This window comes from Hypanus sabinus, chromosome 1, assembly GCF_030144855.1.
Source record: "Hypanus sabinus isolate sHypSab1 chromosome 1, sHypSab1.hap1, whole genome shotgun sequence".
NCBI classification, from domain to species: Eukaryota; Metazoa; Chordata; class Chondrichthyes; order Myliobatiformes; family Dasyatidae; genus Hypanus; species Hypanus sabinus.
This window is the reverse complement of record NC_082706.1, coordinates 4,474,794-4,501,111: the sequence shown is the minus strand read 5'-3', so window position 1 is coordinate 4,501,111 and position 26,318 is coordinate 4,474,794. Positions and strand designations below refer to the sequence as shown.

The following is a 26,318-nucleotide window of genomic DNA, read 5'->3' as shown; positions in this document are numbered from 1 at the left end:
GTGCTCAAGCCAACTGGGTGCAAGTGTGCATTGATGCAAGAGTGAGTTAGTGAAAGTGGGGAAGGAGATGTTGAAGATGAGAATGTGTTGCCCTTAAGGCATTTATTTAGCTTTATTACATTTTCACTTTGAATAATTCATTTTAATTATTTTCTAGTTAAGGTTGATAACTACGTTGCAGTTGTTGAAGGTAAATTCATTATCTGTGATGTATCGTGACATGTGATGACATCACACACGGTTTCACTGCGTCTTGTGAGTAAATACCGGTTTGGAGAAACGGGAAGGCGGGGGCTTGTGTGTGCAGGAGCAACGTGAGAAAAGTTCCATTTCTACACACTAAGAAACATCACAGAAGCAACGTCGTAAGTTCATATGACAGCTGATATGTTGAAGTAAAAATGCTAACGCTGATTCTGTTAAAAGAAATGACGGCTGATAAAGTTTACTTTCTTGTGCTATTGAAAGCGTTGCTAGAAAGCGTTGTGTTGAAGTGTATTTAAAATTGTTGATGGCCTAGGTAGATTCTGACTGTATGTTGCACTTTAATGAGACTTAAATGTAATATGGTTTGTTGTAGTTTTACTTTTACAAGTATTATGATGTAAATGTGATGCCAAGAAGGAAACAGATACTGTATATATTTTGTATTGTTTTATCAAGTTTTCACCATACGTTAATGTGGAAGAATGAACAGTAAATGGTTAATCATACTGCGATCCTGTCCTCATTGGCTACAGTTTAACTTGGTGTTTAGTTCAGAGTTTCTACACCCTGCACGAGAACACTTCAGAGAATATTCCTGATTAAGTGATAGAATCATGAAGCACAGAAACACACCCTTCAGCCATCTAGTGTGTTTTAAACTAGTATTCAGCCTAGCCAACTGACCTGCACCTGGTGAAACAAACAATACATTCTAAGTACAGCGGCTTCTAAAAGTATTCATCCCCCAACACTTTATTCATATAAATGAGTATATAACTGGGAATTCTGATCAATTTAACTGAGAATTTTTATTTGCAAATCACAGGCTCCTTTTCTCCCCCCACAGTAGGCTCACCCCCCAAAAAACAGGGAAAATTGTAAAGCATGGAAAACAAAAAAATTCAAAAACTGAAATAGCAGCAGTTCAAGAGAACTCACACCCACCCACTGCTTCCCCACCCCCCCAACCGACCCCACTCAGTACTTAATTGAACCACTCCTCACAGCTATTATAGCCCGTAATCTTTTTGGACAAGTCTCTTTCAGTTTTACACAACATTACAGAGCCACAGGTAATGTTGCAGTTATATAGGACCTTGGTAAGATCCCACTTGCAGTACTGTGCTCAGTTCTGGTCACCTCACTACAGGAAGGATGTGGAAGCCATAGAAAGGGTGCAGAGGAGATTTACAAGGATGTTGCCTGGATTGGAGAACATGCCTTATGAGAATAGGTTGAGTGAATTCGCCTTTTCTCCTTGGAGTGACGGAGGATGAGAGGTGACCTGATAGAGGTGTACAAGATGAGAGGAATTGATCGTGTGGATAGTCAGAGGCTTTTTCTAGGGCTGAAATGGTTGCCACATGAGGACACAGGTTTAAGGTGCTGGGGAGTAGGTACAGAGGAGATGTCAGGGGTAAGTTTTTTCACTCAGAGAATGGTGAGAATGTGGAATGGGCTGCTGGCAACGGTGGTGGAGGCAGATATGATAGGGTCTTTTAAGAGTCTTTTGGATAGGTACAGAGCTTAAAAAAATAGAGAGCCATGGATAAGCCTAGTAATTTCTAAGGTAGGGCATGTTCGACATAACTCAGTGGGCCAAAGAGATTGTATTGTGCTGTAGGTTTTCTATGTTTCTAAGATTTGGTTATTCCACCCTGTAAAATTACTCAAGCTGTATCAGGTTATTTGGGGAGTGGTACTGGACAGCAATCTTGAGGTCTTGCCAGAGATGTTTGATCAGGTTAAGGTGAGGACTCTGACTGGGCCACTGAAGGAAATTAATTTTCTCCTTTTGAAGCCACTCCATGATAGCTCTGGCAGTGAGCTCTGGTCAGTGTCCTGCTGAAAGAAACTTCCTTCCCAGTTTCTGGCAGCGGCTAATCTGTCTGTATTTAGCAGCATTCATCTTCCCATCAATCCTGACCAGATTTCCAGTCTCTACTGCTGAAAAACATCCCTATAGCATTATGCTACCTGCACCATATTTTACAGTATGAATGGTATTACCTGGCTGCTGTGCAGTATTAGTTTTACATCACACATACCGCTCAGTGTCGAGGCCAATAAAATTCCACTTTAGGCTCTTCCCACCACAAGAGAGGGAGTATTTATTCATGAACTCAAAATCATGTGATCTTCCAACTTTCTACGTCAACAAATTGGGTGAGTTGGTAAGGTGATATGCAGTATTGCATCTGAGGAAAGTTAGTGTAGTAATTACAAAGAGGATACATACTTTTTCAGCCTTAATTTATAGTGAATTGTTGACAGGTTTTGGAATGTTTCTTTTGATTTAACATGATGCACAATGTTTTGTAGATTAGCTCAAAAATCTTACCTCAGTATATTTTAAATTTAGAAATGAGACAGCGAAGTGTGAAAATAGTTGTGAGCTGAATACTTTTCCAAGTCATTGTGTTGATATTTCCATGTTTAGCTTACCACAGTTATGTTTCCCCTGCTGGCAATCCTTTTTTTGATGGATATAACTATTCACTGAGTATCGAGGGACTCAGGGATGTGTCTCATAGATCAAATGATCCCAGAGTTTGATCCTGAAATCTGCTGCTGTCCATATGAAATCTGCACTTCATTTTTGAGTTATCCCTGGGCACTCCAGTTTTTCCCCCAATCCCAAAGACCTGGCAGTTAGTAGTTTAACTGGCCACTGTGAACTATCCCTAGCTTGTGGGTGAGTGGTACATTCAAAAGGCATATGGGGAGAATCAAGTAAGGTGGGATTCATGTTAGTGGTTCTCTGAAGGCCAGCATGGATTCAATAGGCTGGATAGCCTACACAAGGAAATCTGCAGATGCTGGAAATTCAAGCAACAAAAGGGTCTCAGCCCGAAATGTTGACAGTGCTTCTCCTCATAGATGCTGCCTGGCCTGCTGTGTTCCACCAGCATTTTGTGTGTGTGGCTGAATAGCCTGTTTCTCTGCTATTTCAAAGAACCCACCATGAGTATTTTAACTAACTGGTGTTAGCCAGTGATGGAACACTAAATGTAATCCTAGCAATGACAAAGCGCAAAACGAAGGCATTCCGCTGAAAGCGGTCAGGCACGAGGCACATCCCCAGAGCCGCTGACACCTGACTGCATTGCCAGATCCAGTTCAAACCCAACCAAGTCTGTTGATAACAACGATGACAGCATACTGAGAGCAGGCTGGCAGAATAGGGCGAGGTTAACAATTTGAATCTCAACATGGATGTGATCAAAGAAGTGATTATGGACTACAGGAAGATGCAGGCCCACCAAGGTCCTAGGATGCACGTAAGAGAAGATTTCACCTAGTCCCTCAACACCACATCTTTGGTCAATAAAGAATAGCAGCATCTCCAGCTCCTGAGGAGATTGAGGTAAGTGAGGCTTCTCCCCCACCTCCCATTCTAACCCGTTTTATTACAAGGGCATCACTGGGAGTGTCCTGACCAGTTGCATCATTGTCTGGTACGGGAACTGCAAATCATCTTATCGCAAATCCCTACAAAGGGTTCCAAGGACTGCTGAGAGGATTATCGAGGTCTCTCTTCCACACATCAGAGATATTTATTGGGAGCACTGAGTACCTCAGCATTGTCGATGATCACCCTCATCCATCCAACAATCTCTGACCCCCTCCCATCAGGCAGGAGGTACCACAGCATTAGGACAAGAACTGTTTGGATGGGAAACAGCTTCTGCCCCCAGGCTGACTACTAACTCCCTACCACCACCCAGGTCTCATTACATACAAAACACCTGTAGCATTACAGTATTTTCTTTCTAACATGTAAATGCATCTTATTATTTGTGAAAATTTACTTCATATGTTATGTTATATATAGTGTTGTGCACCTTGGTTTGGAGGAACATGTTTCGATTGACGGTATACATGTGTACAGTTGAATGGCAATAAACTGAACTTGAACAGATGAGTAAATCAGACAGAGTAGCTCTCATCCAGTCTCACTGCACGTGTAATCTCCGACAGTACTTTGATAAGCACATTCTATTTCTTTGCTTGTTGGAATACAAATTGTTACCTCATGATATTTCTTCAAGGATGCCACCATACAGATCTTTAAGCCACTGATGATTTCCTCCTCAGGCATCTGGAACGTCACCCTTGAAAACCACTTGGTCATTGACCTTGGAGCAGGAACAGGCCAGATATATCAATTCATTATCCACATTCAACTAGCATCACACACTGGCTATTTGTCAGTCATTATCTTGAGTATGTATAGATTTTCTCATAAATTTTATTGTATTTATAAGGTCATACGACAGGAACAAATTAGGCCATCCAGCCCATTTAGTTTGCTCCACCATTCTATCATAGTGGATCTTGATTCCTTTCATCCCCATTCCCTCATTATTTTCCTGTAAATGCCTACAAGAAAATGAATCTTAAGGTAAAATGTGGTGACATTAATAATAAATAATGAGTTACAACTAGTCACAGTACACATTAGGCACAGGCCAGCTAGTCCATGAGCAGCCAGATGCCCAGACAACTGGTCAGCCTATGACTACAGAATGAGTTCAAATCCCACAACAGCAGGGCTATTAAAATTTGAATGAGTTTGCAAAGACCGACAAGCATCAGTAATAGTGATCAATGTATCTGTTGGATTGTCACCAAACTCATCCACCCTGGACACTCTCTCTTCCCCCCCTCCCATTGGACAGAAGATCTAAAAGCCTGAAAGCACATAATAGCTGGCTCAAGAACAGCTTCTATCTCACTGTTACAAGACTATTGGATGATAAAATGGACCTGTGAATTCACAATCTATCTTGTTATGGCCTTGTAACTCAATGTCTACCTGCTCTGCTCTTTCTGAGGCTGTTACACTGTCCTGCACATTGTTGGTGTGACAACAATAAACTATTTCCAGCATCTCCTTCAAGCAATTCACAATAATTATTTTGCTTTCCATCCAGATGTCCTCCAGAAACAGACTCAAGCTTTGCCACAGCAACAGATGAGATGGTGCACAGGAAGAAACGACCCAAAGCTGTGCGGAGGCCTCCCCGTAGAAACAATATTTTTTTGGCTAATAATAGCCCCGTGTGGGGTCGGCATTGAGAACCACATCAGTGGCACACAGAAGCCTGTGTATGATGCAGAAAGACCAAACTACTGAGCAAACTATCCATCTGCTTGAGGTCCACAAGAATTATCCCCAGAATGAAAGGATTATTGTATGAGCAGCATTTGATGGTTCTGGGCCTGTACTTGCTGGAGTTTAGAAGAATGAGGGGTGATCTCATTGAAGCCCACTGAAAGGCCTAGATAGCATGGACATGGAGAGGATGGTTCCTATAGTAGGGGGAGACTAGGGCCAGAGGGCACAGTCTCAGAATAGAACCTTTGATTTAGCCTATGATGGTGGTGTCATCAGGAAACATGCATATGGCATTGGAGTGGTGCTTAGCCATACAGATGCTAGTGTAAAGCAAGTAGAGAAGGGAGCCTACTAGTGCACGTGCTGATGGAGTTCAGGGAGGAGATGCTGTTGCCAATCTGAACTGACCAGGGTCTGCAAGTGAGGAAACAGAGGGTTCAATTGCAGAAAGAGCTATTGAGGCCTTGGAGCTTGTTGATTAGTTTTGATGGCATGATGGTACTGAATGCTGAGCTGTAGTCAATAAAGAGCATCCTGATGTATGCATCTTTGCTGTCCAGATATTCCAGGATTGAGTGAAGAGCCAACGTGATGGCATCTGCTGTGGACCTGTTCTGGTAGGGAAGTTGAAGCAGATCCAAGTTGCTTCTCAGACAAGGGGTGACCTCTCCAACCTCTTAAAGCACTTCACCACAGTGAATGACAGATTTTTAATTAGTCTGGGCATCAAAGGTTATGGAGAGTAGACAGGAGAATGGGTTTGAGAGGGAAAATGGATCAGCCATGATGAAATGGCAAAGCAGACTTGATGGGCTGAATGGCCTAATCTGCTCTTGTATCATCTCGTTGATCATTTAATCTCTCCTGATATTTACTCAAGGTCACTTTGTGTTCGTTTACATTTCGGCATCTTCAAAGCTCTTTATTTTCAGTATCTTAATTCTCATGAAAGGCCCTGACATTCAGAACACCTGTTGCTCTTTCTAGCATTTAGTCTCTACATATGGAAGCATTTTTCTATCAGCAAAGTCCTAGCATTTTGTTTTTATTTTACAAACTATTACTACAGTTCAGTAAGAGCAAAGCATTCAGATTAGGAATGCTTCAGTGCAAGAATGCTGATTACCTGAAGACTGTCTAACAACACTGTCTACTTCCTCAGGATATCTTGGTGAGACCAAACCTGGAATAGTGTACAAAAGTCTTTTCTCCCTATCTAAGGATTTACTAGAGCTCTAGGAAATGCAGGAGAACGTCACCAGACTGATTGGGACTGGGCAGAGCTCAAGGGGCACATTTACTGAGAGAAGTGATTAAAACAAAGAACAGTTCAGGCCCTTCGGCTCACAATGTTGTACCGATCTTTCATTCTATTCCAATATTAATCTAACCCTTCCCTCCCACATAGCCCTTCATTTTTCTTTAATTCAGTGCCCATATCCCTAATTATTCACCTCAACCAGCATCTCTGGCTGTTTGTTCCATGTACCCACCACTCTGTAAAACAAAACTTGCCTCTGACATCCATCCTATACTTTCCTCCAATCACCATGAATCTACGTCCCCTCCTTTTAGCTATTTCCACTCTGAGAAAATCACCGGCTATCCACTAGATCTATGGCTCTTATCTTATACATCTCTGTCAAGGGTGGAAGGTTGCATAAACTCTGGGTTATAAACTCCAGAGCTTCAAAAATTAAAATCAGAATCAGGTTTAATAACTCCAGTATATGTTATGAAATTTGTTAACAATGGCAACAACATGATTCAATACATGATAATATAGAAATGAAAGTAAATCAATTACATAAGCATATGTTATTAACTAGTTAAATTAAAAATAGTTCAAAAACAGAAATCATACAAGTGAGAGTTTCTTGTGTTCAATGTCCATTTAGGAATTGGCTAGCAGAGGGGAATAAACTGTTCCTGCATCTCTGTGTGCCTTCACTTCCTTCAGTAACAATGAGAAGACGGCATGTCCCAGGTGATGGAGGTTGACCCTTTTCCTCTCTCCGCCCCCCCAATTTTTTTTGTGGAGTCAACCAACTCTCCCTCTCATACAGTTAACACTTGCCCCTCTCTCCTATCTGGGGATGGGGGACTGTGGCCTAGACTTTTCATCAGGACTGGAAAGGAAGGGAGCAGAACAAGAATAAGGTGGTAGAGGGGGAGCAGTGCAAGCTGGCAGGTGATAGGTGAGACCTGGTGAGAAGATCAGAACGCTTCATGGATCTTGAGCGAAGATAGTGTTTGTGGTGGAGGCAGGTGCATTAGGGATTTTTAAGAGACTCTTAGATGGGTACATACGTGAATGTGCAGGCAGAAGGGATTAGTATAGTTGGCTATTAGACGACTAATTGAACTGGTTTGGCACAACATTGAGGGTCAAAGGGCCTGCTCCATATTCTATGTTAACAGGGGAGGCAGAGACACGAGAACACAGAGAAATATATACAGCCCCGAGGCGAGCACTCTGATACACAGCAAGCTGGGAATGGGGCAAAACAACGTGACAAGCATATCAACAGGGGAAAAGAAATTAGGGAAAACAAAGGTTTTGGGGAAACAACCACTGTACTGACAACTGAGTGGGAAGAGAATCTACATTAAATTCTGGGCTCTTCCTTCACTGACTGCAGGGAGAGAGGATCTCAGGATTTAAAGTGGTCTGGTCAGAGCCAATTTAGAATGTGTGCACAGGAAGAAAAACTGCTTGAGTAACTGCAGTGAATCAGAATCTGGTATACATCATGAAATCTCACTGATCTCACAGGAAATAAAACAACAACAGGTACTTACTTATTTAAGCTGGCAACAAATCCAACAACAGACTGCTTTCCCCTAATGGGGTCATGGTACACATCCACTCCTACCACCATCAGCTGCTTCTAAAATAGGCCAGATGTATATAGAAATAACAGTCATTTAAACATCCAACTTAGACAAAGTAACCACAGTGACTAATATCAGAGAACAGAGGCCTATCACTTGATCCACAACGGGCTAAGTACATGTATTCAAGCTTCCCACCCTCCATCCTGAAGGGTCTAAAATACATACCAGAGATTTGAACATAAAATCTCAGCTGAGACTCTGGAAACAACATTAAAGTGAATGTTACAAAACTTATATAAGCATCCGTTAGTCTCGTAAGACCATGGATTTGCGCCTTGGAAGGTTTCCAGGGTGCAGGCCTGGGCAGGGTTGTATGGGAGATCGGCAATTGCCCATGTTGCAGGCCTTCCCCTCTCCACACCACCAACGTTGTCCAAGGGACCCTAGGACACTAGGACCCAAGCAACTTGGCATCGGTGTCGTTGCAGAGCAATTGTTGTTACGAGTCTTGCTCAAGGATACAACGAACCAGTGACCTTCAGATCACTAGATCACTAGACCTGATGCCTCATCCACTAGGCCACGCGCCAACACGTTAAAAAAAACAGCTAGGTATTAAAACACCCCATGTCATTATTCATTAGCCCTTCAGTGTCTGGTACAATCAACACCACCACCTCCAATTGTGAGCGTGGTCCAGACTGACCATGGCACTTCCAACAACACTGAATACGCTATGAACTGTCTTCAATAGCTGAACAGCTAGCTCATTGCAAGGTCTTAAGATTATGAGAATTCACCCATTCACCCACCTCTCTGTAACCCCAGCCACCACTACTTTAGTCACTTATGTGCAGACACAACTGTACCTAGCATCACTTTATGGACATACAATGTATATCAGAATCAGGTTTAACATCACTGACACATTATGAAATTTGCCTTTGCAGTAGCAGCATAAAGCAGTACATAATAATAGAAAAACATTAAATTACAGTAAATATATATAAATTTTGAAAGATATTCATTTTTTAAAATCTTACATCCATCCAACATGAGGGAATAAAAATCTTATGACTCCATTTGCAGTGTACAGATATTTGAATTTATAAGTCTAAAAGCTTGTAGAAAGAAGCTGTCCCGTAGCCTGCTGGTTCTGGCTTTAGTGCTGTGGTAGTGTTCGCCAGACAGAAACAGCTGAAACAGTTTGTGGTTGGGGTGACTGGTGTCCCTGATGATCTTCTTTATGCTCCTGCTGCTATACATGTCCTCAATGGAGGTAAGTTCACATCCACAGATGCACTGTGCTGTCTGTCCCACTCTCTGCAGTACCCAGCAACCAAAGTTGATGCAGTTCCCGTACCAGGCCGTGATACAGTCAGTCTGGATGCTCTCAATGGTGCCCCTATAGAAGGTCTTGAAGATTTGGAGGCTCATGCCAAATTTCTTCGATTGCCTGAGGTAGAAGAGATGCTGTTATGTTTTTTTTTTGTCACACAGCCAGTGTGTACGGTCCAGGTGAGATATTCGGTGATGTGTATACCAAGGAACCTGAAATTGCTCACCCTCTCAAATGCAGTCCCATTGATGTTGATCAGGGCAAGCCTGTCTCCGTTCTTTTGTTTCTTGGACATTGAGGAAGACGTTGTTATCTTGTCATCACTGTGTCAGGGTATTAACCTCTCATCTATCAGGCTGTCTCGTCACTGCTAGAAATAAGGCCTATCAACGTTGGGTCATCTGTGAATCTGATCAGCAGATTAGAGCTGCTTGCGTAAAGTGAGTATGGAGGGGATGTAGGACATTACCCTGAGGGGCATCTGTACTGTGGGTCAGAGGTGAGGGAGCCCAGAACAGCATTCTAATGTTTGCATCCCTCTTCTCCAGTGAGGACAGCGTGTAGTGCTGTGGCTATGGCATCATCGATAGACCAGTTCCATCAGTAAGCAATTTGTAGGAGGTACAGTGTGGGTGGTAGCACACTGCAGATGTAGCCTTTAACCAGCCTCTCAATGTTTTTGCTTATATTTGTGACAGGGTGCCAGTCGTTTAGGCATGCTACCTTGGTTTTCTTAGGTACAGAACAATGATAGACAATTTGAAACTGGACAGCACTACACTGGGAGTGTGTAGTTAGTAGTGAGGTAGTGTTCATGGGTTCAATGCCCATTCAGAAATTGGATGGCAGGGGAGAAGATGCAGTTCCTGAATCACTGAGTGCATGCCTTCAGGCTTCTGTAGCTCCTTCCTGACAGTAACAATGAGAAGAGGGCATGTCCTGGGTGATGTGGGTCCTTAATGATGGATGCCACCTTTATAAGGCATCTGTATCAATGATCTGGATGATAATGTAGTAAATTGGATCAGCAAATTTGCTGATGATACAAAGATTGGAGGTGTAATGGACAGTGAGGAAGGTTTTCAAAGCTTGCAGAGGGATCTGGACCAGCTGAAAAATGGCAGATGGAGTTTAATACAGACAAGTGTGAAGTATTGCACTTTGGAAGGAAAAACCAAGGTAGACCATACAAGGTAAATGGTAGGGCACTGAGGAGTGCAGTAGGGATCTGGGAATACAGATACAAAATTTCCGAGAAGTGGCATCATAGATAGATAGGGTAGTAAAGAGAGCTTTTGGTACATTGGCCTTTATAAGTCAAAGTATTGAGCATAAGACTTGGAATGTTATGGTGAGGTTGTATAAGACATTGGTGAGGCTGAATTTGGAATATAGTGTGCAGTTTTGGTCACTGAATTACAGGAAGGATATTAATAAGGTTGAAAGAGTGCAGAGAAGGTTTACAAGGATGTTGCCAGGACTTGAGAAGCTGAGTTACAGAGAAAAGTTGAATAGGTTAGGACTTTATTCCCTGGAGCGTAGAAGAATGAGGGGTGATTTGATAGAGGTATATAAAATTATGATGGTTATAGATAGAGTGAATGCAAGCAGGCTTTTTCTACTGAGGCTAGGGGAGAAAAAAACCAGAGGACATGGGTTAAGGGTGAAAGGGGGAAAAGTTTAAAGGGAACATTAGGGAGAGCTTCTTCACACAGAGAGTGGTGGGGGTGTGGAATGAGATGCCAGATGAAGTGGTAAATGCAGGCTCACTTTTAACATTTAAGAAAAACTTGGGACAGGTACACGGATGAGAGGTGTATGGAGGGATATAGTCCAGTTGCAGGTCAGTGGGACTAGGCAGAAAAACGGTTCTGCATAGCCAAGAAGGGCCAAAAGACCTGTTTCTGTGCTGTAATGTTCTATGGTTCATTCCTTGAAGATGTCCTGGATACTACGGAGGCTAGTGCCCATGATGGATATATGCTATCTTACATATTTAAGCCATTTTTATTATTGTGCATTTTATCTTAATGTTTTCTTTTGTGCTGCATTGGATCCGGAGTAACAATTCATTCATTCTGCTTTACACTTCAAGTCAAATTTATAGTCATTTAACTATATACATGCTTGTCACATAAATAATCATAATATACTGGAAGTGACATTAATCGATTTTGAATTATCTCAGAAACACTTTCAGATTATAGTGAGGTTTTATGTCCTCTGGTTATCAAAGATATGACCGTTCAGTACAAACATGGGAGAGAAATGGATGGTAGCCTGAAGAGGTGGCATGAGTGAGGCACTGTAACCCAAAATAGCAATGCAGTATATGCTGGAGTTCTTAAATTAATTGTTCAAGTAAGAAGCAATCAAAACTTCAACTCTTCAATTCAGCTCTGTCATTGAACAAACTCAAATCTGGATTTCTAAAAGGTTTCCTCTGATTGACTCAACTGCTTCAGAGTCAATGAGACTCAAGCAAGTTGGGAAAATCTTCAGGAAAGTGGGGAACTCAGCCAGCCCCATTAAGAGCACAAACCTCCCACCATCAAGGGCTTCTTCAAATATTCAGCTGGTGGTCCAGGAGCCTGAAAACGCACACTCAACATTTTGGGAACACTTCATTCCCCTTCATCAGAACCTGTGAATACTCAAAGGTCAAGTTTAATGACAAAGAAATGTATACAATATACATCCTGAAATGCCTTTTCTTCGCAAAACATCCATGAAAACAGAAATGCCCCAAAGAATGAGCGACAGTTAAACGTGGGAACCCTAAATTTCCCCCCCAGCTCTCCCCCACCACATGTAAGCAGCAGCGAGCAATGATCTCCCTCCCCCCACCAGCAAAAATAAACACACATCGGTACAATCACTGAGCCACAGCAAAGACACAGACCTTGCAGTTATCCAAAAAGCTTCGCATTTCATCCAAATTCGACAACCCACAGGTTCTCTCTCTCTCTCTCTCCCCCTGGCAAAGGAGAGAGAGGTGTCCCCCATCTTCACATCCAGCGGGAGACATAACTGCAAACCGCTGGTTTGCGATCTTAAAAGTCTGTTTTGTCGCTTTTCTCCCCCCTCACTATTTTGCATTACTTTTCACATTTCTTTTTGTAACTTATAGTATTTTCATGCATTTCACTGTAATGCTGCAGGAAAACAAATTTCGCAACTCATGTCAGCAATAATAAACCTGATTCTGATTTAGAAGCTGTAACGTGTGCAAATTAGTCGCCAACTTTTACATGACAAGCTCACTATCATTGCAAATAGGCGCTGGAGTAGATTGGCAGCCCCTTACCAAGTAGGCATCTGATATGCAAACTTAATTGTTTAACCACTAACATGAGTAGTTCGAAGTTTTAATTTGTTCCTGAAGATTGGCATCTAATTGTAGCATGGTAGGGTGGGTTAAGTGCAGACTCTTTTGCTGTAAACTTATCCCACATAGTTAATAAGGATATGGCTCATCCGCCACTCTCCTCTGCCAGAAGGATTTCACTTTGTTCCATCAAGCGCCTCTCTCCATCTGCAACAAAAAGCAGGATTTCCTGGTGTGCTCACCATTTCAATTCCTATCCCCGCTCCCTTTCCAACACATCGGTCCTACTGCCACGATGAGCCCAAACTCAAGCTGGAAGAGTAACACCTCATATTGCATCTGTGAAGCCTCCAAAATAATGGCACGAACATCGATTCCCCCCCCCCCACTCTTTCTATTCTCTACATTGTCACCCCTTCTCACCTGTCCATCACCTTCCTCTGGTACCATTCTTTCCACAGCCCACTCTTCTCTCCACTAAGATTCCTCCACCTACAGCCCTTTATCTCTCACATTGATCTCCCAGCTTCTCATTTTAACGACCCCTCCTCCACATTCTCCTTCACCTGGCTTCACCAATTGCATACTCCTCCCCTCCCAAGTCAGCTTGGAAGGAGTGATATCTGAGTCTGCTGGAGGCAGACTGTCTGGGAGTACAGGAATGTCTGCTGTGAGTGGGTGGGTGGGTGGGAATGGGGCTTGTTTTGTTGTTGCTCTGCTGAGCACTGTGGACACGCTATGTTGGCACCAGAAAGTGTGATGACACATGCAGGCTGTCCCCAGCACATCGTTAGATTGTGTAGGTTGGCAATGCAAATGATGCATTTCACTGAGGTTTCAATGTACAATAAATAAGTGAATCAGAATCTGGCAGGGTATGTAATGAAAGGAGCTCATATGAAGTAGAAAACCTCAAAGGGGAATGAAACCTTTGCTCACAATGGATTTTATCCTTGTTAAAAATAAAGAGTAGGGGCTTCGTAATACAAACTTAATTATTCATTGGAAAAAAGATGTAGGTGACAGAGCACGAGTGGATAGCTGATGTAAGCCTTACACGAGCTGTACAAGAGAAGAAAAATCATCCAGAAAAGTACAGAATAAAAAATTACATGGATTTCAAAAAATCTTTTTTATTAGTTTTATTTTGAGGTGTTAACAGATAATCCTGATGTAATGTATGTAGATTTTTGAAATACTCTGGATAAGGCATCTCATGAAAGACTAAGAAAGATTACATGTCCTGCTCCCTCAGACTAACTGAGTATTCCTGTTCTACTCCACAACAAGTGGTGTGTGTCAATCACGGTGTTGTTGACAGAGGTGGTCCTACAGCACAGCAACACCTTTACCAGAATACACAAGAATGCCTTTGCTGCGTAACCCTGCACTCACCAGAGGTATGTCCACACCCCAGAGCTCTCCACCTAGTTTGGAATTAATCTGCAGCAAGATCTTGTGACAGATGCTTCGCATTCGTGCCATCTGAGAGAGCGTTCTCACATTAATCACCTAGCAAGAAAATAAAAATAGTACATATTTAGTCAATGTAATGATATTGTTCTATTATTGTCACTGGTACCGAGATATTGAAAAGTTTTTGATCTACATGCTATCCACACAGATCACACTATACACAAATACATTGGGATAGCAAAAATCAATGCAGAATACACTCAGTGGCCACTTTATTAAGTACAGGAACCAGCTAATAAAGTGGTCTTTGAGTTTATGTTCATGGTCTTCTGCTGCTAATGCCCATCCACTTCAAGGTTTAATGTGTTGTGCCTTCAGAGATGCTCTTCTGCACACCACTGTTGTAATGTGGTTATTTGAGTTACTGTCACCTTCCTGTCAGTTTGAACCAGTCTGGCCATTCTCTGACCATTCTCCTTTGACTTCCCTCATTAACAGTCCACTTAACTGCTGCTCACTGGATGTATTTTGTTTTTCACAGAAATTCTCTACAAATTGCATGAAAATCCCAAGAAATCAGCTGTTCTGAGGTACTCAAACCAACCACCAATCATTCATTCCATGGTCAAAATCACAATCATGTTTCTTCCCCCATTCTGATGTTTGGTCTGAACAACTGAACCTCTTGACCACATCTGCATGCTTTTATGTATGAGATGCCGCCACATGACTGGGTGATTAGTGACCAGGTGTACCTAATAAAGTGGACATTGAGTAGAGTGTAGCAGCTACAGAGAAAGGGCGGTGCAGGTGGACAACCAAAGTAAAAGGGTCACACCAGTGCAAGAGGTAGACAAGGAAATAAGTTCATCTTTTGACGTACAAGGGGTCTGTTCAAGACTAATGAAAGCAGAATTAAAGCTGTCCTCAATCTGTTAGTACATGTTTTCTGGTTTTTGTATCTTCTGCCTGAGGGAGGGAGGGGGAGGAGGAGAGACAATGACTGGGGTGGGAGGTGTCACTGATTATGCTGGCTTGATTTCTTGAGACGGCAAGAGGTGTATGTAGAGTCATTGAGGGGAGACCGACTTTGGAATACCTGTACATTGATTAAAGAGTAAAATAAAGAAATCCATGAACAGTCATTGGTTAATAGTTTCTTACTTACTGTAAAATTACCCACACCCTTCACAACACTCCATCGCACCTATTGTCCGGGCCATCAGATAAACATTTTAGTTAAATTAATTACTCCCTTTATTCTTAGCCCCTACCACAGCCTCACTCCCTCTTAATCTCCTTTCAATAGGAAGAATACGATCAAGTACTGGATATACTCATATGTCCGTAGGTCCTTCCAATACAACAATTGATTATCTGATCAATAGTACAAAGAAACCAAACTTTGACATCAATAAAGTTCTGCAGATGGTACTAATCTTGAGTAAAAGTAAAAAATACACAGCAATTTATTCAGGATCTGAGACACAAGCGTTAATGTTTCAGGATACTGATCCCTCATTAAACCTGGAAGAAAGGAGAGATTTGACCATTTTGAGATTTGTGGCAGGAATTCTGGAAGGAAGAACAAAAGGGAGGGTTTATGAACCTAAGAGATTCTGCAGATGTTGAAATCTCAAGCAACACAAGCAAAATGCTGGATGACCTTATCCGGTCAAGGAGGAAATGAACAGTCAACACTTTGGGCCAAATTCCTTCATCAGGACTGAAAAGAAATGGGGAAGAAGCCAGAATACGGTGGGGGTGGCAGGTGATAGGCAAGACCAGGTGAGAGAGAAAGTGCGTTTGGGAAGGGTATAAATTAATCAGCTGGGAGGTGTTAGGAGGAAAAGGTAAAAGTAGTGGACAGTGGACCATAGGAGGAAGGGATGGAGGAGGTGATAAGCAGGTGAAGAGAAGAAAGACAAGGGGGGAGCAAGAGTGGGGAGTGGAAGATGAGGGAAGGGGAAGAGGGAAAAATTACAGTAAGTTAGAGAAACTGATGCTCATGCCATCAGGTTGGAGGCTACCCAGATGGAATATGAGGTCTTGCTTGACTGGGTGGAACTCTAAATAACTGGAATTGATAGTGCAGGGCAAAGCGGAAAAGAGTGGAAACTTAATGGGCCTGGAGGAAGAGAAAGTGAGTCAAAGCAAGCTTATTAAAGTGTGTATGCAATATGTCACCGTATACTACCTTGAGATTAATTTTTCTGCAGACATTTTCATGAAATGTTATCCAAAAACAGACTGATAAATAACCAATGTGCGCAAAAAAAGTAATTGTGCAAATAAAAATAAATAACTAATCCTGAGGACATGAGCTGTGGAGTCATTTCAGCTTTGAGGTGAGCGAAATTATCCACACTGGTTCAGGAGCCTGATGGTTGCATGGTAACGACTATTGAAAGTTGAGAATTGAAAGATGACTGGAAATAAACAGAACTACAGTGTAAAGTTATTGAATTCAGCTCAGAATAGAAGGTTATAAAGGGTTCAATCAAAAAATAAGACACACCCTTGACCCAGTGTTGTACTACTACTATGTCGACTCAGGCCTAGGGGGCTTCAGTGGAACAGCGGAGAATGCAGAGGAAATGACAGAAACAAAAGGAAGATTGCACATTACAAACTCCAGCCTTTGTATATGTCCCAAGTAACAAAGCCATTTGTTTCATAAAGGAAGCTAGAGGCACAAATACTGGAAACAGAATCACAAATGACAAAGGTAAAATCCCCAGTTGGGAACAATATGCAGTATAAGAATAGAACACGCAGGCTCCAAATCTAGAGCAATGAAATGCAAAAATCCGCAAAGCTGCTTTAAATTTAGACATTACCTTTGTGAGGTCCCAGTTGGAGAACTGTGCAAAATTATAACCTCAGTATGACACAAAACGTTCTCTAACTTCTTTTACGGCTGTGTGGACCAACCATTGCTCTGGGCAGGAATCTTTTTCTTTTTTATCATTCTGCCTGAAAACTGCAGCCTTAATTTTTTGTATTAAACTTACTACAAACATTTAGAATGAAAATAGGAAAAAAAAACACTTTTGATTTTATTCATTAGTTAAGGGGTATAATGAAATAATACAAAAAAAACTTCTATGTTTCACTTATTCTAGCTGTGTCCAATTCAAGCTGTGCAGCAGCAAAGGCTATGCGCATGGGAGCATTTCAGTTACTCTGCAGCTGCACACCAATGCAGCTTAGAGGGAACAGCAATCACAAACAACACTGAATAGAATGGAGCAGAGAAATCAGTGACTGAAACAGGCCCTTTGGCTCCCAACAATTATAGGCAAATGAAGGAGAGTATCTATCGGAAACCACAATTAACCCAAGCAGCATTTCAGGAACATGTACAAACTACTGGCGAATTCAGCAGGCCAGGCACCATCTATGAAAATTAATAAACAGTCAAGAGCCAAGGCTCTTCAGCAGGCCAGGAAAGGAATGGGTGCGGGGGAGAAAAGGAAAGGAGGACCAGCTAGAAGGTGATAGGTGAAGCCAGGTTTGGGGGGAGGTGGTGGTGGGTAGAGGTAAGAATCTAAGAGGTGGGATGTGGAAAAGGAAAAGGGCTGATGAAGGAATCAGATTGTAAAGAATAGGAAACACAAACTTGAGAAAATCTGCTGATGCTGGAAATGCAAAGCAACATACACAACACGCTGGAGGAACTTGGCAGGTCAGGCACCATCTATGGCAATGAATGAACAGTCAACAATTTGGGTCCAGACTCTCCATGAAGGGAGAAAGGACCATGGGAAGGACACAAAGGGGGTGGGGTAGGTGATAGGCAGGTGAGGAGACAAGATAATGAGCCAGAGTGGGGAAATGGAAGAAGAGGAAGGGAAGGGGGAAGAATTACAGGAAGCTGGAGAAATGTATACTTATGGTTGGAGGTTATCCAGGTGGGAAACAAGGCGTTGCTCCTCCAACCCGCGAGTCTCCTCATCGTAGCAGTAGAGGTGGCCATGGACAAGCATGTCAGAATGAGGATTGCAGTTAAAATGGTTGGCCACCAGGAAATCCTGCTTTTTGCGCATGGAGCAAAGGTGCTCAACAAAGCGGTCCCCCAATTGACATTGGGTTTCACTGATGTACATCAGGAGCACTGGATGTAGTAGATGGCCCTGCAGATGGAGTGAAGGTGCTCGACAAAGCGGTCCCCCATTCTACTTGCAGATGGAGGAAAGTAGTCTACTGCCAAGATGATGTCACTTCTATATCACATATGCTCTGGTTTTAATCCCACTAAATGGGCTATGGAATCACAGCAGCTAAACAGGGTTATGGTGGAGAGTAACTGAGACCTAACTGAATATCCCAAGCTCTTTCTCCTTTGAGCAACAATGGCTCAACACTGATTCCAGAGCACTGTCTTTCGATGGGAAGGGTAGCATCATCATGTGTCGTGTTGTATTATGTTGGTGATCATGGTCTTTCCATTACCATGATTGTTCTTGGCAAATTTTTATACAAAAGTGGTTTACTATTGCCTCTTTCTGGGCAGTGTCTTTACAAGATGGGTGACTCCAGCCATTATCAATACTCTACAGAGATTGTCTGCCTGGTGTCAGTGGTCGCATAACCGGGACGAGATACGCACCAGCTGCTCATACGACCTTCTGCCACCTGCTCCCATGGCTTCATGCAACTCTGATTGGGGCGGGGGGCGCTAAGCAGGTGCTACACCTTGCCCAAGGTTAGTGGAGGGAAGAAGCAAGTTACACTTCCTTCGGTAGAGGAAAGGGTAGAGAGACAGCTTTGCAATTTTTATGTGCCCTTCATGTCCAATACAATTTATTAAACGGAGCACCTTTCATATATTCTCTCTGCTACAATGCTAATAGAATGCTGATGACAGCAATAAGAATACACCTCTGGGATTAGAATAAACGTCTCCCTCCCATTCACAAGTTGAACTCTTACCTGCGAGGACACTGGTGATTGTACACAACACAATTTCTTAATGGCGTGGTAAAGGTCATCACGGTTACCAGTCACTATACACACCACAATCTGAATTGAACTCTGAGAAAATGAAACATGCAATATATTAAAAGGTCAGCAGACACAGAACTGAATCAAGGTAACATTTCACCTTTGAAGTTTGACACTTGATAAAGGAGGACGGCTGGAGCTGAGGAGGTAGGGAAGAGAAGGGATAAGAGCAATGTCCTTGAATTTAGTACTGATTAGTGTCCCTCACTGTACCAGTTTCAAAATTCCATTCCCTTCTCTAAACCCAGTGACGGGCTGGGGAGGGGGGAAATAATCTTCCACTTTACAATTCTTGGAATGATGCCAAACAATTAACTTAGTCATACAGCAATTTGTACAGTGAGCTTGGCAATATTTCTCATTCAGCTACAGGACATAGGTGAACCATTTTTGGTGGTGGACATGATTACCACAGTAGAATTCTGTTGTGAAGGGATGTTACCCTCATCTAACAGGGCAGATAGAATCCCAATCTCTGAGGCTGTCTTTTTGTCAAGTGGATTAAAGGGAAGAATCAGTAATTAAGAATACAAAGCATTCAGCCCAGTTATAGCAATATTGCAGAACTTTGGATATGGAACAGAGACCAGTACAGCATAATACAGGTTCTTCAACCCATGATGTTGTGCTGCCCTTTTAACCTATCCTAAAATCAATCTAACCCTTCACTCCCACGTAGCCCACCATTTTTCTATCCTTCATGTTCCTGTCTTAAGTGTCCCTAATGTATCTGCCTCTACACCATTCTTGGCAGCATGTTCCATGCACCCACCAGCGTAAAAATCTCAACTCCGACGTGCTCCTTACGCTTTCCTGGAATCACCTTAAAATTATGCCACATTAACCATTTCTGCCCTGAGGAAATGGCACTGGCTAGGCCACTTATTATCTTATAAATACTGTCAAATCACTTCTCATCCTCCTTTGCTCCAAAGAAAAAAGCTCCATCACGTCAACCTCTTCTCCTTAAACATGCTAAGCATCCTGGTAAATCTCCTCTGTACCCTCTCTGAAGCTCCCATTATAATGAGGTGACCAGAACTGAACACAGTGTTGCCTGAGCAGAGGTCAAGCTCTATTGTGGCTGACTAAACATTTCAATGGACTGAAGGGTCTGGATTATATACATATTTTTGGGTGGTTGTATTTTACTTGGATTTTATATCTACTTGCTATCTTCTACATGCGAGGACTAGGCCCGAAGCCGCGGTGTCGCTGGAGAGAGGCACCCGAGCCGGAGTGCTTCACCGAGGGTGGTGTGGCGCGGTGTCCAGACTGGAATCGGTACTGCCCAACTCCCCCAGTGTTCACTGGGCAGACTAGCTCTATTGTGTTCAACTGCAGATTGATGGCATAAGTTTGGACTCTTTGCTTGACTACGATGTCATTTGTGCTTACTACCTTGTACATGCTCTTGGTGCTGTATTTTGTACCTTGACTCCAGAGCAATGCTTTTTTGTTTGGCTGTATTCATGGGTATCCATGTACGGTTGAATGACAATTCAGCTTGAATTGAATACTCTAAGTGTGGTCTAACCATTTTATAGAGCTGCAACATTACCCTGCAGATCTTGAACACAATCTCCCAACTATTGATGGCCAACACACCATATGCCCCATCAACTTGCGCTGCAACTCTGAGGGACCTATGGACACGGACTCCACACTGCTAAGAATCCTGTCAGGGACCCTTTAATCTGCCTTCAATTCTGACCTCTCAAGATGTAACTTTTCACATTTTTCCAGGTTGAACTCCATCTGCCACCTCTTAGCTAAACTCTGCATTTGTCAATGTCTCTTTGTAACATATGGTAACTTCTACACAATAATACTCAGAAGAAATCGGTAGGTTCGAATTTAAAAAGCCCTCTACTGAAATTGAAACCCGCCAACCCGCCACGCACGGCACTCTCCAGGTGTGACTGAAGTGTTCGGATGTAGGTCTGGGTCCGGTCATCCTTCAGCTCGATGTAGGCAGGCTGCACGAGGATCATGCCGATGGGCTCTGCTACCTTTGACATCAACTTGACCAGCTCCTTGGCATATGTGGCACTTTGCTTTGGGAAAAAGAGAGCCCAGCAATGCATTGGAACCTGTGGAACATGAACAGTATGACAATCTTACCAATAAGTTCAAATTAAATTTATCAAAGTACGTATATGACACCATGTAATACCCCAAGGTTAATTTTCTTTCTGGCATTTACAGTAGAACAGAGAAATACAACAAAATCAATGAAAATTTGCAATGGAATCTGGGCCAGTTGGGAAAATGACAAATGCACTTCAGGAAGATAAACCAGGGTAGGTCTTAAATGGTGAGCAGCAGGGCCCTGCAGAGTGCAGGAGAACAGAGGGATCTGGGAATACTGATCCATAGCTACTTGAAAATGGTACCACAAGGAATTAGATCTGTGGTGAACTACATATACCTGTCTGGACACGCCCCCCCCCCCCCCCCCCCGCTGACTGCTCCTGTGGCTCCTCCCACAGACCCCGGTATAAAGGCAATTGGGGACTCCGCCCTGGTCTCAGTCTCCAGGATGCAATGTGGTGGTCAATTGCTGCTTGTTCTTTCTTCCAGCCAATAAAAGCCGATATGTCGCCTCACGTCTCGGAGAGTTATTGATGGTGCATCAAAATCAAAAAGAAAGTTTTTGGAACTTTGGACTTCATAAATCAAATTATTGAGTACAAAAGTTGGGATGTTATGTTGAAGTTGTACAAAATGTTGGGGGTGCGTCCTAATTTGGAGTATGGCATGCAGTTTTGGTTACCTACCTACAGGAAGATGTAAATAAGATTGAAAGAGTGCAGAGGAAATTTACAAGGATGTTGCCAGGACTTGAGCTATAGAGAAAGATTGAATAGACTGGGACTGTATTCCCTACAGCAAAGGTTCCCAACCTGGGATCCACAGACCCCTCCGTTAATGGGAAGTCTCACTGGCATAAAAAAAAGTTGAGAACCCCTGCTTGAAAGTGGAGAAGAATGAGGGAAGATTTGATGGGAGTATACCAAATTTGAGGGGATAAAGATAAAAGCAAGCAGACTTTTTCCACTGAGGGTGGGTGAGATGATAACTAGAAGATCCTGGGTTAAGTGTAAAAGATGAAATGTGTAATAGGAACATGAAGGTGAATGTTTTCACTCAGAGGGTGAACTGATTACAACTTTAAGAGAGATTTGAATAGGTACATGGAGGAGAATGGAGGACTCTGGTCCAGATGAAGGTTGATGGGACTGGGCAGATTAATAGTTCAGTACAGAGATGGGCTAAAGGACCTGTTTCAGTGTTATAGTGTTCTATGACTTCTATGACTCCTAAAACTAGATAAAGATTGGTGAATAACCAATGTGCAAATAAAAAGCAAATATAAGTAAATAAATAATACTGAGAACATGAGCTATAGAGCCTTTGAAAGTGAGCCCGTAGGCGGTGGAATTTGTTCAGAGTTGAGGCTAGTGAAGTTTTCAATGCTGGTTCAGGAGCCTGATGGTTGTAGGGTAATAACTGTTCCTGAACCTGGTAGAGTGGGACCCAAGGCTCTGTACCCCTTTTTTGAAAGTAGCATTCCACCCCACAACCCCTCACCCTGCCAGACCAACCCTGATGCCAATCACAATTAAATTCTCAGTCTTGTACAGCATTTCCACAGTACGTTTTAACATTAGACTGCATAATATTCCCTTTAGCACCTGCTCTTGTCCAAGTGACTCTTCAGCATCACTTCACTAACTGTGTTTCATTTGTGACCATTCACAGCCAAACAGCAGGATATTGAACCTCAGCAGCACACCACAATAGTAGATAGCATAGCACTTTACACAGCCAGTGATCTGGGTTCAATCCCTACAATTGTCCGTAAGGAGTTTGTACATTCACCCCGTGACCTCTGGGTGGTCCAGTTTCCTCCCACGTTCCAAAGACTTGTAGGTTAGGGTTAATTTTATGTTAATGTCAGAATGTGCAGCACACTTGGCTTGTGTTGGTCGTTGGCATTGCAATTGCAATAATGCATTGCACTGCAAGTTTTGGTATCATCATTATCACGTGCCTTATCGCATGACATAGATGATCATGATCTTCTGACCGTAACTATTTTTGGCAATTTTTTTTTTCTACAGCAGTGGTTGCCATTCCCTTCTTCTGGGCAGTGTCTTTACAAGACAGGTGACCCCAGTCATTATCAATACTCTGCAGAGATTGTCTGCTTGGCGTCACTGGTCACATAACTAGGATTTGTGATGTGCACCAGCTGTTCCTACGGCTTCACGTGACCCCAATTTAGGGGCTACACCTTACACAAGGGTGACCTGCAGGCTTGTGGAGGAGTGCCCTACTCCTTCTTTAGTAGAGACACATCTCCATCCTGCTAGCCAATGTTCAAAGATTCATTTTATTGTCAAAGTATGCAAGTACAACTGATATTTAACTGCTCCAGATAGCCATTAAATACAGAAAGTCCATGGATTTGTGATAGTTTATAATTGTTGGATAATTTTTTTATTGCACGTTGTACCAACACACTGAATACATGCAAATGTATATGGCAAATAACATTGATCCTTGATCCTTTTACATAAAGGCAAAAGTGATCATTCAATCTGTGAATGTGTTCCTAAACCTGAGCAAAGCTATGAAGGTATGAGGCCAATCTGGCTAAGACTGAACTGAAACTGGATTAAATGATTCAAGATTGAAGTGCATTCATTATCAAAGAATGTATAAATTACACAGCCTTGAGATTTGCTTTTTCACAAGGAGCCACAAAGCAAGAAACACGAAAGAACTCAAATTAAAGAATAAAATAACAAAAATAAAAAGACCAACACGATACGCAAGAGAAAAAAAAATACAAATCATGTGATCAATTGAAGCGAACAACTGCATTTCAAACCAAAAGTAAATCCTCATCCAAACCCTGGAGCAGCCTGGAGTTGGCCCAAAAGCCTCACTCATCATGGAGCACAGCAGCTGGGGCAGTCTTCATAGGCTCAGTGCCATGAAGATGACCATCATGGAGAATGAATGAAATCAGCTCTTATCCCGACGGACGCCCTGTGTTTTCAGTCTATCTGGGCCAGCATGTAAATTGAGTAAACAATGGAAAAGTGAAAGGCTCTGGCGCCCTGGAGACAGAGGAGTGAATATCGCGGAGAACGAGTGAAATCGGTTCTTGCCTCTGATCTGGATTGGCATTTAAATTGTCTAAATAGCGCACTGTACCCCACACTAGGACCCGGGCACCACTGCAGCGAAAGACTCTGGGCCTAAGACCACACCACCCAGCAACTCACTCTGGGCCCAGATTTCATCACCCAGCCCGAAATGACATGATAATTTTAGAAGACTGAAGATCTCAAATATGGTGGCTTAATCCTGGGTTTTGTTAGTTTGCCAGCAGCACAGTGGTGTAGTGGTTAGCTTAACGCTACTAAAGTGCCAGAGACCTGCAATCAATTCCAACACTATATACAAATGAGTTGTACATGTTCCATGTACTGTGTGGGTTTCTTTCAGGTGCTCTGGTTTCTTCCCACATTCCAATGACATATGGGTTACTAGGGTAATCGGCCCTACGGGTATAATCGGGCTTGTTGGGCTTGAAGAGCCTGTCATGTGCTGCATCTCTAAATACAATAGATTAAAAAAAATGAAACACACACCCACGGTGAATGGAGAAGAGTTTATAGTGCAGTTGGATCATGGTACAAATTCACTTTATTTCAAATTAAGTTAACCGTGCCCGTAAAGAATTAACAAGTCGATAATGCCACAAATATTTAGTAGTATGAAAACATCTGTGAAGAAATGGGGGAAATGCAGATTTCCACATCAACAAACCTTGAACGGGCCAAGATAATGATGGGAAGCTGTTTCAACGAGATGCAGAGAAGGGGGTAGGGCTGGTAGGAACAAGTAATAGGCTGGATGCCCAGAAAGAAAGATGTCAACACTATTGTCACTGCCAGCAGCTGAAACAGGGTGATGAAGGCTTGCTGACTGCATATCATCTGTCTGAAGGACATTTAGATCACAAGACCATAAGACATAGGAGCAGAATTAAGCCAGTCAGCCAATGTTTAAACAAGCAGAGAGGATCAACAAACGATGCAGGAATGGACAGATACAGAACACAACAATTATTGCAAATCTGAAATAAAAGAGGTCAGGCAGCAGAGACAAAAATAGTTAATGCTACAAGTTCACAATCCTTCATTAGGGAGGCATGTTACCTGAATTCAATGTTGCCAAGCTGGAAACACAAGATGCCATTCCTTAAGCTTACATTGAGCTTCACTGCAACAAGGGCAAAATCAGAATTACCGGTAGCTAGATTATCACAGACATTTTGTGAAATTTGTTTTGTGATACTAGTACAATGCACTATTTAAAATATACTAGATTAAAAAAAGAAAAACATACAAAAAATAAATTAGCAGGACAAAAACTGACAATAGAGAGGTAATGCTCATGGTGTGCAAGACCACGCACGCACCCATGTACATTTTAGAAACAGATTCATTCCTTCTGCCATCAAATTTCTGAACAGTCCATGAACCCAACTTCACTATTTTTGCACTATTATTATAAGTAATTTTTATGTCATGCATGTACTGCTGTCACAAAACAACACATTTCACAATGTATTTTAGTGATAATAAACCCAAGTCCGATTAACCAAATTCAAGTTAACCCATCATGATGCTCCACTCAATTGCACTGATGCAGCTGCCCAAGGCAGTCACTCACCAAGCCTGTAAAACTTACCCCAGAGATTACTTTCTCTCGTGCAACTTCCCTTGACCAGTTAACATCAGGCCCATATGAAAATGACTTGTGTCGAAGGATGATCTTCTCAGGAGGTAGCACTCTTGCCTCTGTCTGTTAAAGAGAACAAAACAGAGAGATTAAAAAACATTGCATTAAGACCTTAAGATATAGGAGCAGAACTAGGCCATTTTGCTCAGAGTCTGCTCCGCCATTTCATCATAGCTGATTCCTTTATTCCTCTCTGCCCCAACCTCCTGCTTTCTCCCTGTATCCCTTCATGCCTT

At 42.5% G+C, this 26,318-nt stretch overlaps 1 protein-coding gene across 5 annotated transcripts in view; it reads right to left on the bottom strand.

Annotated features, from left to right (window-relative positions):
• Positions 1 to 26,318, bottom strand: part of piwil2 (piwi-like RNA-mediated gene silencing 2) — a 126,859-nt gene that overhangs the window by 13,208 nt on the left and 87,333 nt on the right. For all 5 annotated transcript variants that reach the window (XM_059961320.1, XM_059961374.1, XM_059961422.1 and 2 more), the window contains 6 exons: positions 26,032 to 26,145; positions 21,162 to 21,350; positions 19,186 to 19,287; positions 14,230 to 14,346; positions 8,132 to 8,220; positions 4,241 to 4,346 (listed from right to left, as the gene is read on the bottom strand). In XM_059961320.1, coding sequence (XP_059817303.1) covers positions 4,241 to 4,346; positions 8,132 to 8,220; positions 14,230 to 14,346; positions 19,186 to 19,287; positions 21,162 to 21,350; positions 26,032 to 26,145 — 717 coding nt within the window. The remainder of the gene's footprint in view (positions 1 to 4,240; positions 4,347 to 8,131; positions 8,221 to 14,229; positions 14,347 to 19,185; positions 19,288 to 21,161; positions 21,351 to 26,031; positions 26,146 to 26,318) is intronic.